This window comes from Mytilus trossulus, chromosome 1 (genome assembly GCF_036588685.1).
Source record: "Mytilus trossulus isolate FHL-02 chromosome 1, PNRI_Mtr1.1.1.hap1, whole genome shotgun sequence".
Classification (NCBI taxonomy): domain Eukaryota; kingdom Metazoa; phylum Mollusca; class Bivalvia; order Mytilida; family Mytilidae; genus Mytilus; species Mytilus trossulus.
Window position 1 is genome coordinate 112,497,142 of NC_086373.1, and position 15,940 is coordinate 112,513,081.

At 34.1% G+C, this 15,940-nt stretch overlaps 1 protein-coding gene across 1 annotated transcript; it reads right to left on the bottom strand.

Moving 5' to 3' along the window:
* Positions 1-10,530: 10,530 nt before the first annotated feature.
* On the bottom strand, positions 10,531-13,065 carry LOC134711792 (prostaglandin E2 receptor EP4 subtype-like). The gene is made up of 2 exons (XM_063572679.1): positions 12,058-13,065; positions 10,531-11,055 (listed from the first exon to the last, which is right to left on the bottom strand). Exons 1-2 carry the CDS (start codon positions 12,874-12,876, stop codon positions 10,576-10,578), a joined length of 1,299 nt encoding a protein of 432 aa, XP_063428749.1. The 5' UTR covers positions 12,877-13,065; the 3' UTR covers positions 10,531-10,575.
* Positions 13,066-15,940: the final 2,875 nt, after the last annotated feature.

Genomic DNA, 15,940 nt, shown 5'->3' on the forward strand with positions numbered 1-15,940 from the left:
GAAAGAGAACCTTTTTGCCTTGTATAGCCTGTGTTTTGTTCAATATCGTAGCAGCTATATATAGTGCTACGTAGATTTGTGTCTACTGAACGAGTATCTAGCCTAACTGGTATCAATATCTATGTAGCAGCTAGGCTAGTTACACGTTTAATAGTCATAAATCTACGTAGCTGCTATCAATATCTATGTAGCAGCTAGGCTAGTTACACGTTTAATAGTCGTAAATCTACGTAGCTGCTATCAATATCTATGTAGCAGCTAGGCTAGTTATACGTTCAATAGTCATAAATCTACGTAGCTGCTATCAATATCTATGTAGCAGCTAGGCTAGTTATACGTTCAATAGTCATAAATCTACGTAGCTGCTATCAATATCTATGTAGCAGCTAGGCTAGTTATACGTTCAATAGTCATAAATCTACGTAGCTGCTATCAATATCTATGTAGCAGCTAGGCTAGTTACACGTTTAATAGTCGTAAATCTACGTAGCTGCTATCAATATCTATGTAGCAGCTAGGCTAGTTACACGTTCAATAGTCATAAATCTACGTAGCTGCTATCAATATCTATGTAGCAGCTAGGCTAGTTATACGTTCAATAGTCATAAATCTACGTAGGTGCTATCAATATCTATGTAGCAGCTAGGCTAGTTACACGTTCAATAGTCATAAATCTACGTAGCTGCTATCAATATCTATGTAGCAGCTAGTTTATAGCTACACGTTCAATAGTCAAAGTCTACGTAGCACTACGTAGCAGCTACGATATCAAACGCGTCAGGTGACACTCTTTTCCATTATCATCGATGGTGGACGATATTTTTGTCTTTTATTCAAATGTTTGCAACCTCTTGGTCTTGAACGATGTTGAGGTCATTTGGAAGAACTTGGTCAAATGGATTTTATCTAAATATTGCTTTTCCAGTGTCCCATGAAATTCAATCATTTTCTAGAGATATTTTTTTTGTTATGATTTCTGTTGATGTTTTTGTTGTAGGATTTATCGATGGGTGTTGATTTTTTCAATGAAATTTAAATCATACTGACATGTGGGTTGAAAAAAAACAATTAATCGGACATGTATGTGAGTATATGAGGTCTTCTCGAAGATTGAGTCGCCCAATTAATCGGACATGTATGTGAATATACGAGGTCTTCTCAAACAACTAATCGGACATGTATGTGAATATATGAGGTCTTCTCAAACAATTAATCGGACATGTATGTGAATATATGTGGTCTTCTAGAAGATTGAGTCGCCAAATTAATTGGACATGTATGTGAATATATGAATTGAGTCGCCCAATTTATTGGACCTGTCTGTGAATATATGAGGTCTTCTCAAACAATTAATCGGACATGTATGTGAATATATGTGGTCTCCTCGAAGATTGAGTCGCCCAATTAATCGGACATGCATGTGAATATATGAGGTCTTCTCAAACAATTAATCGGACATGTATGCGAGTATATGAGGTCTTCTCAAAGATTGAATCGCCCAATTAATCGGACATGTATGTGAGTATATGAGGTCTTCTCAAACAATTAATCGGACATGTATGTGAATATATGAGGTCTTCTCAAACAATTAATCGGACATGTATGTGAATATATGTGGTCTCCTCGAAGATTGAGTCGCCCAATTAATCGGACATGCATGTGAATATATGAGGTCTTCTCAAACAATTAATCGGACATGTATGCGAGTATATGAGGTCTTCTCAAAGATTGAATCGCCCAATTAATCGGACATGTATGTGAGTATATGAGGTCTTCTCAAACAATTAATCGAACATGTATGTGAATATATGAGGTCTCCTCAAGCAATTAATCGGACATATATGTGAATATATGAGGTCTTCTCTAACAATTAATCGGACATGTATGTGAATATATGAGGTCTTCTCAAACAATTAATCGGACATGTATGTGAATATATGAGGTCTTCTCGAATTAATCGGACATGTATGTGAAAATATGAGGTCTTCTCGAATTAATCGGACATGTATGTGAATATATGAGGTCTTCTAGAAGATTGAGTCGCCTACTACCGTTTATATCCCTTATTAATATGGAAAGTGTATCGGATGTTGTCGCCTACCTTCGTTTATTTCGCTGAATATGTAATTTGTATTTACTGATTCTATATATGTGGACTTGATATATAATTATAAACTCTATGAAATAAATGTCCATGTGTGGCTGCCTTCACAAGATATCGAGTTATTAAGTTAATATTCCATTAAGTACTGTATTTACGTTCTATTTACATTATCAGGGAGATAAAAGTCGTAAACAATAATTAACGTTATTCACAAGGGAACATATTCTCAGTAAATAGCAAATAAAGTTTGTAATTACCGATGGCTTGCATTATCAAATTTAGCAATTCTTATAAAGTTATCAATATGAAAATGACTTCCAGATAAAACATGACGATCCAACTACATAATATATACGCTACTTTCATTATGATTGGTTCATTCGACTGTTAATAAAATAAATTGTGTGGTGCAAGAGTCTATGTTAACCTTTATATCTTTAATAAGAAAAAGACTGAGACATGATCTATACTATTTAAAATTGGTATTCTATCACCGGAATAAAGAACCAACCATTTTTACTGAATTAGTTAATATATCATGCTTTAATGCAATTGCTGTTTAAAGTAGTAAAAACTTTCTATCCGAAGTTGAATACATTTTTTTTTTTTTCAATCCTGTTTTCAAATTTTTTTATTTTTTTTTCGAAATACTTCAAATATTCTACCTAAGGGATATATTATCTTAGCCTCAATGCTCGTCAACTTTGTGATTAATTTGGCCTTTAAACTTTTGTTGATTCGAGCTTCACTTATAGGTAGATTTATGGTGGGGGATGGGGCGCTGCAGGCCCTTCCCCTTTTGTGGGGAAAAATTGGTTGATTATATAGGGAATCATTGATGCATGACTGGAGCGACCCCAAACCCCTTTTAGGTTAGTCAGAGGGCCCTCCTTATGAAATATTCCGAATCCGCAACTGTTTATTAATGATTTTGCAGACGAAACGTGCATTTGGCAAACAAACTTCACTCTTGAATTTGTTGTACCGACTTCTCGTGCTGTGTCTGATGACTTTTAGCACCTGGTGTAAAACAAGAGAAAGTTCTAGTAAATATAGATGTTTATTTCTTGAAATCAGTAATCAAAGTGTTACAGATTTTACACAATAAAATAGCAAGTCTCACTTGATAATAAATTTAGAATTTCACAAATGAACTAAATTAAGGGACATAACTCTATGCAAATTTTAACTAATTAAATAAAACTTGCCCAAACTATATTTTATCAAGTGAAACTGCTTTACAAAACTTAACATACAGAATAATACATAATACAATATGTAAAATAAACCGAATCATTTCAACTAAAAAGAATACTTAATTTAAAATGTTTTGTATAATAACTTGTTGCTATGGAAATAATAAACCTTTAGAATTAATAAAATCTTTGCCAAACTATTTCTATATTTAATCGCATAAAATCTAATACCAAATACAATTTATTTCTGAATAAATTGGTATGTAAAATAACTTTGTATAATTCTTAAACAGTATTAACTGTTTTTGCAAAATATTAAAATAACAATAGACCAATGTTGCTTAGCAACAAACAAGTACTTCGGTCACGAGTTCCGTATATGTGTGTAATACAATAAAATTAACTAAATTCAATTTTAAATAAAAGTTCTAAAGTCAATTCAAAATGTTCAAACAATTTTGTAAACAAACTGAAATCTTGCGGACAAGTGTCGCTTTCCAAAACCTGATTTATGAACTAAATAAGCAATCTATATACAAAATATAAAACACAACTTACAGAATAATAAAGTAGAAAGTAATGTTTCATGTCTATGTTATTTAGCTTTCGATTTAACTCTATAATCATTGCTTTATAAACAAAAGACATTTCTCCCGGCAAATAAAAGTGGGTTACACTAATGTCCTGACAATGTCCTGACAATGACCTGACAATGTCCTGACAGAAATGAAAATGCTTAATACTTTTTTTTATTATTGGAAGGATTTACTTGAAATTTGAAATCAAGCAAGATGAGAACTTATATTTAATAAATAAAATTTAAAAAAAATAAAAAAATATTTTTAAGAGTTAGAAAACTTGACCTGACCAACTTGACTTTGAAACTACTAATGTCCTGACCGATATGAAACGGCTAAACAATGTTTTATCATTGACAGGATAGACTTCAAATTCGATACCAAGGAAGATGAATACATTTGATAAAAAAAATAAAAGAAAAAATAAGAAAAAAAATATTTTCAAGAGTTAGAAAACTTGACCTGACCAACTACGTACTCCCGTGACTAATGTCCTGACCGATGTAAAATGCTAATAACTTTTTTGTTATTTAAAGGTATGACTTCAAACTTAATGTCAAGGAAGATTCTAATATTGAATACAGAGATATAAGAAAATATATTTTTTTTCATCTTGCTTGATTCCAAATTTCAAGTAAATCCTTCAGATAATAAAAAAGTATTAAGCATTTACATTTCTGTCAGGACATTGTCAGGTCATTGTCAGGACATTGTCATGACATTGTCATTTGTAAAGCAGTTTCACTTGATAAAATATAGTTTGGGCAAGTTTTATTTAATTAGTTAAAATTTGCATAGAGTTATGTCCCTTAATTTAGTTCATTTGTGAAATTCTAAATTTATTATCAAGTGAGACTTGCTATTTTATTGTGTAAAATCTGTAACACTTTGATTACTGATTTCAAGAAATAAACATCTATATTTACTAGAACTTTCTCTTGTTTTACACCAGGTGCTAAAAGTCATCAGACACAGCACGAGAAGTCGGTACAACATTTGGTGGAGGACCCGGGCAAGTTGACTTATCATCTCAACAAAGATACCAGATACCTTTTACTGCAACAAGTGAGTGTTTCCCTTTAAAAGCAACAACTGACAATATGGAATTTAATTTAAGACCGCAATGGAGATTATCGAACTTTCGAAGTCAAAGACCAGTATGTGGTAAATGTGGAATTGGGCATAGCAGATTATGTTTTGCTACTTTCAAAAATTGTTATAAATGTGGAGAAAAGGGACATTATGCAAGAATGTGTAACATTCATAAACCTTCAGTGGAAGTAAAAGGACATCAGAAGTGTAATGACATCAAAGTGAAAAGTAAGAAGAGAGCAGACAGGGACCGATCAAGATTCAATGAACATTTTGACAGAAAACGTCAAATGCTGGAATTACCATTTACAAACACCAGAAATACAGCTTTTGTAAGTGCTTTGGACACAAAATATTCAGTTAAAGTCGAATTGAAAAGAATTAAAGAAAAATTAAAAGAGAAAAATATTAACAGTGGAAAATTTAAATTTCAACATAGCAAGAAAGATGAAGAAATAAGTGATCTGAAAGAAGAGCTAAAATCAATCAAAACAAGTTTAGATTCACATGTTATACAAATTAAGGAATTACAAGAGGAATTAGAAAAGTTAAAGCCACACCAGAAGATCTAGATATGTTTAATCTGCATTGGAGGAACGAATTTTTAAAAAGTGAAAAATTGAGGATCATGGAAGCGTGCAACAAGGAAAGAAGACAGCATCACTTAGTCAAGTGTAAATTTGATGAAGATTATGAGGAAATTGTTGCAAACCATCCAAAGTATGTGAATTTAGCATTTGATTATGAGCAATTGCAAAGAACAGTACGCCAGCAATATACAGAATCACTAAAAAAAATTGGAAAGAAGAAATAGAGCAATTGAAAAAGAAAAATGAACAACAAGATTTAGTGATAAAAGGGTACCAGCAACAACAACAGCTCCAAAACCAGCAAAAGTTGATTCAACAACCGCAACAATGGAATCAACAACCACAACATTGGAATCCACAACCGCAACAATGGACTCAACAACAAGATGAGTATCATCAAGGACATTTTAACCATCGGCGAAACAATAGACATGATAGAAGAGAACATGGAGGAAGATTTTACTAACTTTTATAAACACGAGGACGTGTTTAGTGGAGGAGGAGCCATATGTCATAAGGCTAATTTGGACTTATATTTAAATTTATTATTTTATTAAAAAAATTGGACATTTACAAAAATACTGTTTTTACAAATTTAATATTTTACATGTCAAAACAAAATTTGAGTTAATTTGTGACATTTGATATTTAAGGATTTGTGACAGATTGAGAATTAATGTGAGAGAATTAAGCATATAAGAGAATATGTGTTAATGGGATTATATGAGGAATTATAATTATCTTTTATATTAATTATGTGAAAACTGTTACTTATTGCTAGGTGTTATGAAATGTCATATTAATTTGAGTATTGTTACAAATGAAGAATTGTCTGATTAATAGTATAAATATTGTGTGAAAATAAATGTAAAACAGTAGAGTAGTGGGTAGAGAATAGAAATAGTGTGGATAAGGAGTAAGAACAGAGAGTCGAGATAGTTACAGTTAGGAGTCGTACATTTGATATTGACATTGTCCTATGTTTATTTCTTGGACTTGGAATTAAATGAAAACAAAAGTGAATCTGTTTGATCTTTGATAACTGCAACAACTAGTTCCTGTCATTGGTGTAAACGTTTTTCTAATGATTTTTCGCATAAAATTATGACCCCGTAACAAGGCGTAGCGACTGAGCCAGCAGCCCCTTTGTTACATATTGGCAATTCATAATTTTTCTATAACAACTTTATAATCAGTTTTGCGAGGGATGCGTGAAGCACCGATAACCAATCTTTCAATGTTATCTCACTTAAACAGCATGCGTTGGCTGCAGCCATTCAACTCAGTCATTTTAACCATGATACATCTGATGTTATTAACCTTAAACATTATTATCAATCGCCTGTTTTCTTCGTTCTTGCACAGTACGGGAGTCTATTTTAGATGTTCTAGCATGTAATTAGTGCTGTGATAATTGTTGTAACATTGTAATAATAATTAGCTTAGAGATTGCGTTACTATGTATTAGGATGGAAGATCATCGGCCATTTCGATTCCCAGTTTCTCAAGATGCCTTTTTAGGTTTGCTGAATCTGTATTTGATAAGATTGTGAGATAAGCAATAGTTTTATCAGCAAACAATCGTGATTGTGACATAAGCAATATGTTCATTAGCAAACAGTCGTGATTGTTACGTAGGCAGAAGTGCCATAAGCACACACTGATGACCCTATTGCCAACGTCACAATCACGACTGTTTGCTAATGAGTCTATTGCCTACGTCACCATGACGACTGTTGCCTATGTCACAATCACGACTGTTGGCTATGTCACAATCACGACTGTTTGCTTATGGCTCTATTGTCTATGTCACAATCACGACAGTTTGCTGATGGCCCTATAGCCTATTGTTGGTGACACTATTGCCGACGTCACAATCGTGACTGTTTTCTGATTACCCTATTGCCGACGTCACAATCACGACTTTTTGCTGATGACAACATTGCCGACTGTTTGCTGGTGATCTTATTACCTACGTCACAATCACGACTGTTTGCTAATGACCCTTTTGCCGACGTCACAATCACGACTGTTAGTTGATGACCCTATTGCCTACGTCACAATCACGAATGTTTGCTAATTGTCCTGTTGCCTACGATTCAATCACGGCTGTTTGCTGTTGACCCTATTTCCTACGTCACAATCACGAATGTTTGCTGACGAATATATTGCCTACGTCACAATCACGACTGTTTGCTAATAGCCCTATTACTTACGTTACAATCACGACTGTTTGCTATTTACCCTTTTGCCGACGCCACAATCACGACTGTTTGCTATTTACCCTTTTGCCGACGCCACAATCACGACTGTTTGCTATTTACCCTTTTGCCGACGCCACAATCACGACTGTTAACTAATGACCCTATTGCCTATTTCACAATCACGACTGTTTCATAGATGCCAATCATTACGATTTTTACGTATTTTTTCCGATTTTGTAGAGTCATCAACAAACAGTCGTAATTGTGACGTAGGCACCGGGGTCATCAACAAACAGTCGTGATTGTGACAAAGGCAATATAACAACTGCCCTGTTTCTGACTTGGTATACAACATTTAGGAAAATAGGAGGGAAAGAGGGGAGTTAAAACTGGTTTTATGGCTAGCCAAACATACTGCTTATATGGCAATGTTAAAAAATATCGCTAAAATGACAACACTACGTGACTGGAACACAGTACAAACAAGAACACTCAACATAGGGACACGCACAAATCATTAAAATAATAGTAAATTACAACATGATCACCACAGAATAACAACGGAAATCTTCTTAAAACCACAGAACAGGACACCACAAACAGTGATGTATTTTTGTGACGTATATATAATCTAGAAATTCATACATTTATATGGAACCAGATCCAATATTCACAATTATTTTCATAATACTAGTATTGTGATAGAAAAATGCATTTTATTTTATTAGTTAATGTATGTAAGTTCTACTGTCTACTAAATTATTGTTTATCTGTTCTGTCAAATAAGTTCTCTAATAAACTGTGGAACTTCAGCTGTGGTTAAATCGACCTCCGATTATGTCCAGCAAAGTTTAATAAAACATCTTAAAAGTTCGGACAACGGTCAGTCTACGTCAGCAACTTTATTAGTGTTAAGCTATAAATCACAAACTAGTACCATAGTTACTTTTAATTAAGATCTAAATTAATATATATAATGTTATTTATTTTATGCTATGTTATATGTATTTACGGTGTTTATCGTGTTATCTTATAGTTAGGAAAATGTTAATAAATATATTGGAAACATAATTTGGCAATTTTAGAATAAGAAATTAAAGAGATGAAAGAAAAACTAGTTATATGTAACTTGTAAATTTGACCTGGTCTTAGAACATAACTATATTTGAGCATTCTAAATTTTGCTGATAACTCATAAATCCTAAATTCTTTTGTTTGTTACAGTCAGTTAAGGGTTGCTAGGACATTCAGAAATTAGTATATAAACTGATCAAGCCGCTGTAATATTAATAGCGAGTTTCTTCATATTCTAGGTGTCAGTCGATCCCGGCTAGTCCTAGTCCGAGATTACTCTGACGTCCAACGGCTGTTATGCCAGACAAGCTGGGGCCATGGGACGTCAGAGCTCGTCCCATATCAAAAAGTGGATATTTGCCCATCCAAAAAAGATGCGCGGCTTTGGCGCTTCTGGAGCTGACTGGGGGCCTTGGAATTTTATAAATCGGGCATCAATCTCGTCATTTTTCATCTATATCTTCATTTATGTATGTTTCACCTACCTGCCAACCTTTATTTTTCTATATTTTAATAGTTTTCATAGTGACCCCTCCATTTCAGCATTTTGACATCATTTTCAAAGATTATCACGTGACCACGAGAAAACAGTGCAAATGACCATAATGTAACACCTCGTTCATTTACAATGCAATTAACTAAAGATCCGAGAGCTTCCGATTGTTATCGCACGGTGGTCGGAACTTAATGCTGATTACCGATCTCCTCTAAAGGAGGTGCAAAAATGTGGTTGCTTCTAGGTGTTAATCATCGATCTCCTATAAAGGAGGTAAACATATATGAATATTTGCATATTTGAGTCTCGAGGCCACGAACTCTCTCGTAACTTGACGTCCATATTTGAAAGTTAAAAGTCAAAGTGAAACTTACATAAATGAAGAGATAAATGAAAAATGAAGAGATTCATGCTCGATTTATAAAATTCCAAGGCCCCCAGTCGGCTCCAGAAGCGACAACGCAGCGCATCTATTTTGGGTGGTCAAATATCCACTTTTTGATATGGGACGAGCTCTGACGTCCCACGGCCCCAGCTTGTCTGGCAAAACAGCCATCGGACGTCAGAGTAATCTCGGACTAATCCCGGCCTGCGTCTATATCGGCAGCAATGCCAGGCACCATCCTAGGCATTGTCACAGCTAGTTTCCCCCATCATGTTAAGACCCAGAGAACCTGGTCCAGCTCTCACAGATGTAGTTCGTCCGTTGAGAGTCTGTCGGGAATCGACAAACAATGGTTAACTTCACAATATACCAACAATCTATATATACTATCGCAGAAGGATTGTAATGCCGTCCAAAATTATGATATAATACTAGTCCTAATAATTATCTTGATTATGAGCATGACGGTCATGATAGGCTATTGTACATGGCTGTGACTACATCATAATTATTTGGAATAGCACAATACTTTATCCTGGGAAAATAGAGATTAACTCGACTATACTGACAAATAAGACACATCTGAAATGAACCAAAAATACACCTAATTCAAACCACAAACGATAAAACAACACAATATCCAATCGAACCCATAAAAAAACATTATATAACAACAACATATTAACTCAATAAACTAGACCCCAGGTCCCAGGACAGCATCTCATTAAAAAAAACAAATTGAACAACATTCAGGTATTAAAAACTATCTGAAGATATCTTTTATTTACTAGTATTATTAAAGCCCGTATCATAGAATATTTGTATAAATGCGCCCAAATTATTTGTGAATGAAGAATTATGACCTGTCGACTACACTATCGACGAAGTTTTGTTTTAAACTGTGCTGTGCAGATAAGTTCACGGGTTTCATAGATATATAGCTACCTCTATCGTTCTGATGAAGTGATCTACTCCTAATGAGAGTTGGAGTTGATGGGTGTAGATTCTCAAGGTCATATGAGTACATGGAGAACATTGAGTCTGGTCTTGGACGTTTCACACGAGGAGGGTCACATAAACAGTGATAACAAAATATACAGCACGTATCATTCTCTATGTCTAAGCTGCATTTCGGCGGATTAATATCTTCAAGTGGATTTTGTCCAATTCGACATAATGTTCTAAAGCCTGATACCACTTTCCATAATAGTTCCCTCCGCAATAAAATATAAACCCACGGGTCTAGAATTTGATTTAGTGATGCAATTCTTATCACGAATAAATCCAAAAGAAAATTTCGTGGTAATAATCCTGTTTGGTTTATAATAATTCTTGCCTGAAAATATAAAATACATATAGGTAAACTTCAATTTTGTGAAATATGTGTATATATAGGCATACAGCTAGGTAATAGCTGCAATATATTTTTGTTTGTAAGTTGTGATAAGAAATGGCCTTCACAATTCACAAAGAACGCTTCACAAGGAATTTATATCAAACGTCGGTGTTCATACGAAATACGTTCTCATCTCTCCGTTCTAAATTTTGTTTTTAATCCAATTTGACAACAAATTTGAGAATGGAAATGGGGAATGTTTCAGACTGTCAAAGACACAACAACCCGACCATATAAAAAAAACAACAGCAGAAGGTCACCAACAGGTCTTCAATGTAGCGAGAAATTCTCGCACCCGGAGGCGTCCTTCAGCTAGCCCCTAAACAAATATATACTAGTTCAGTGATAATGAACGCCATACTAATTTCCAAATTGTACACAAGAAACTAAAATTAAAAAGATAGTTTACCTAAGGACATTTTGTGAAAAGCTTGGCAGCTAGTTAGGATTATTTATATAAAAAAAATCCAATAGTGTAAACTATTTAAAAATCTAGAATATGCTTTTTACTAAAAGACATATTTATCACTTTGTTTGAATAAAAATCCACAAAATGGTGTGGATGCATTTGAGAAGTAAAGTTGTACCTTCTATAAGAATAAATGGCACCTAACATTATAGTGACTTAATAGTCAAAGCAGAACCTACTGTGAGATGTCAACGTAAATTATATTTGTTTCGCCTGTAATACAGAATTCCCATGAAGCTTTGTTGGTCATTTCGCCATTATATATGTTCTTGTTGGGACACAAATTCTATAATTGTTTTATTGTTAGGATCAAATTATGTAATATTTGTTCCAGTAAAAATGATAAATTATTACAGAATATTCCGTCTATTGTTTAAATTTAAATAACGAAAGAACTTTTTTATGATCTATGATACACGTAGCATAACCTTAAAAATGCCATGGTGACTTCTGTTAGTTGAATTAGTACCTACCATAAGAGGCATATAACACGCGCTAAATACTATGGTCACTCCAACTAATTGTACTAACATCTGACATTCATTGAAGCGTTTAGAGTTACTACCATTTTTGGATCTTCCGTATTTTGACACGTGCTGACATTGGCGTTTTGTCAAGGTGAACATAACAGTTAAGTTACAGCAGACGGTTACGATAATGACGACAATGGCTAACAATGCAAATAGATAGTTAAATACTTTATCTACTGGGTCATCAGTGAAATAATCGACAAAACACCACGTTCTAGGGTAATGTAGAACTAATTGTCCGAAGCCTAGGAAGGGGAGTGCGGCAAAACATGCTGCAATAGTCCAGCAGAATGTCAAAATCATTGTAGCATGTTTTGTTGACGAACGAGTATTATATATAAGAGGGTATATTATACAGAACACCCTCTCTATAGACATGCTACACACTATCAACATTGTTGCAAAACTGGCAAAGATCATGACATAGCCGAAGTAATTACACATAGTCGTCCCACCTATCCATTGTAGGTTGTTTACATACACGGCTATCACAACGGGTGATGTTAATGTAATGCCCAGAAAATCCGTGATACAGAGTCCGGCTACTAATCGATAAAATATCGTTCTCTTCTGTTCAGGTTCAGATCTAATCAACACAATAAGAGCCAAAATGTTTCCCAAAACTCCTGCTCCAAACATCACACCCGAAATAATAACCGTATTATGTATATTTGATGTATACTCCGTTTCGTTGGTCTGATTATAAGGTAGAGTTGCTGTTGACTGTGGACTGCCACTGGTGTTTCCAATGAAACCGAACATCCAATTATTATATCCTTGTTGAAGGTAGATATTGTTACATAGTTATTCTGTAAATACTCTGCAAACTTCACCAGTCAAAGATGAAAATGAATCTTTTTTGTCAATTACTGCTAACAATAATGATATTTTAAATAAACTTGATTTCAGCTAAGTGAATTTTATCAATGAACAGTTACATAGCAAAGTATGAAAAAATGTACAATCTCACAACAAACACCAATTGTACTTTACAATGATTTCGTTTCCCGGAAAACACAAAAAAATTGTCGGAAACAACCTCCACAACAATTTGACAATATAATATGAAATATGTGCTAAAACTGATCAAATTACCGTCCTTTCATATTTAATTATAAATCTGTATTTGAGTTTTTTTATTTCAATTATACCTATATATATAGGAGGGTTGACACTGTGTACATACGGTTAAACGCTTTGTATAGATGATTTTAATATATAGATTGGACCGTTGTTTTTCTCGTTTGATTGTTTAACACTTGTCCTTTTTCGTGCCCTTTATAGCTTGATATAAGCCTATGCTCAGTGTTAAGGGCATACGATACAGTTACAGGGGAGGTTATGACGTTGCTAACGTAAAATGTTATTTTCGCGACGTCAAACTGTGACATATCGGGAAAAGATGCATTTTTATCATTTAAACTGATTTAATTTAAAAACGAGTTCATGGACCTCTTTTTTTTCAAAACAGCAATTTGTTTCATTTTGCAGGGAGATTATGTGACCAAAATGTTATTAAACTGTAAATAGAGGATTTTTTTTAATTTTGATAAACATTCAGCAAAAAATGACGTATTTTCCTCAATTCATGAACATTTGATAAATATGAGTTATTTCTGAATAAAACATGCATAATTTTTTAGGATACTTATAAAAAACAGAAATTACCGATTATTTGACAAAAAAACAATTTGTGATTATCTTTTATTATAACAAAAAGTTATGTCTTTCTTTCGAAAAAGAAATTACGGCCACAAATCTTAATTTTGAGCTAATATACAAAATTTCGACCTCATTTTACTCAAAAAGTAGCACATGAAGGTATATTTTTTATTACATATTTGATTTATTCAGGTTAAAAATAGCCTATATGCAAATGTTCACGAACTTGTAAATACAGAATCAAAACTGTATCGTATGCCCTTAAAGAACGTATTATAATCGCAAACTCTTGGATTGAGAGTTTTCACACCACATCTTTTTATATCTAACACTCTATAACACTGTGTACATGTGTTAACACTGTGTAGATGGGTTAAAAATGTGTAGATGGGTTAACACTGTGTAGATGGATTGACACTGTAGATGTGTTTACACTGTGTAGAAAGGAGTTAACACTGTGTAGAAAGGTTTACACTGTGTAAAAAAAAAAAAAAATTGAGAATGGAAATGGGGAATGTGTCAAAGAGACAACAACCCGACCAAAATAAAAAAACACAACAGCAGAAGGTCACCAACAGGTCTTCAATGTAGCGAGAAATTCCCGCACCCGGAGGCGTCCTTCAGCTGGCCCCTAAACAAATATATACTAGTTCAGTGATAATGAACGCCATACTAATTTCCAAATTGTACACAAGAAACTAAAATTTAAATAATACAAGACTAACAAAGGCCAGAGGCTCCTGACTTGGGACAGGCGCAAAAATGCGGCGGGGTTAAACATGTTTGTGAGATCTCAACCCTCCCCCTATACCTCTAACCAGTGTAGAAAAGTAAAAGCATAACTATACTCACATTAAAATTCAGTTCAAGAGAAGTCCGAGTTTGATGTCAGAAGATGTAACCAAAGAAAATAAACAAAATGACAATAATACATAAATAACAACAGACTACTAGCAGTTAACTGACATGCCAGCTCCAGACTTCAATTAAACTGACTGAAAGATTATGATTTCATCATATGAACATCAGGCACAATCCTTCCCGTAAGGGGTTTAGTATCATACCATCATAACATATATGAGAAGAACATAACCCGTGTCATGCCAACAACTGTTTTTATAATAAATGTGTTTAGTTCCGACGCAAAGACCTTATCAGTGACTCAATATTAACGCCAAAATATGCAATCTTTAATGACTTGACAACAGTATCGTAATTATATCCCTTCTTAATAAGTCTATTCAAAGGTTTTGTAAGTTTATGAGGTGAATACTGATATAGAATGCTTTACACTGAGTAGATGGGTTAACAATGTGTAGATGGGTTAACAATGTGTAGATGGATTGCCACTGTGTAGATGCATTGCCACTGTGAAGATGGGTCAAAACTATGTAGATTGGTTAACACTGTATATATGGGTTAACACTGTATAGATGGGTTAACACTGTGTAGATGGATTAACACTGTGTAGAATGATAAACACTGAGTAGATGGGTTAACACTATGTAGATGGGTAAACACTGTGTATATGGGGTAACACTGTGTAGATGGGTTAATACTGTGTAGATGGATTAACACTGTGTAGAATGATTAACACTGTGTAGATGGGTTAACACTGTGTCGATGGATTGACATTGTGTAGACGGATTGACACTGTGTAGATGGGATAAAACTGTGTAGATGGGTTAACACTGTGTAGATGGATTTACACTGTGTAAATTGGTTAACACCGTGTAGATAAATGTATTAATATATATTTCTGACAGATACCGATGTATTTGGTTCTGTTTAACCACCGAGACTCCATGGCTTACGAACATAGAAATATACAACGTCAATGATACAAAAATTCCAGGTGAACGGATCAAAGGTATTCATAGAACCCGTGATATGTGGCGCATTTACATTGATAACGAGGATGACAAACTATCTCTGTTAGTGACAGGAATGAACTTATAAATGTACGTGGCAGGTAAGTTCTCCTACACTCTCAAAATACCCGAATTCCAGACAATTTACAACCAGATATCATCAAAGTAACAGTAAAAAAATGTGCCGATTTCTGCAGATGATGGGCAAATATATAGAGCCCTTACATTGCAGGGCTGTGATATACAGGGTCTCAATAGAAAACGGTTACGGGTTAAAGGCAAAATCACTAACA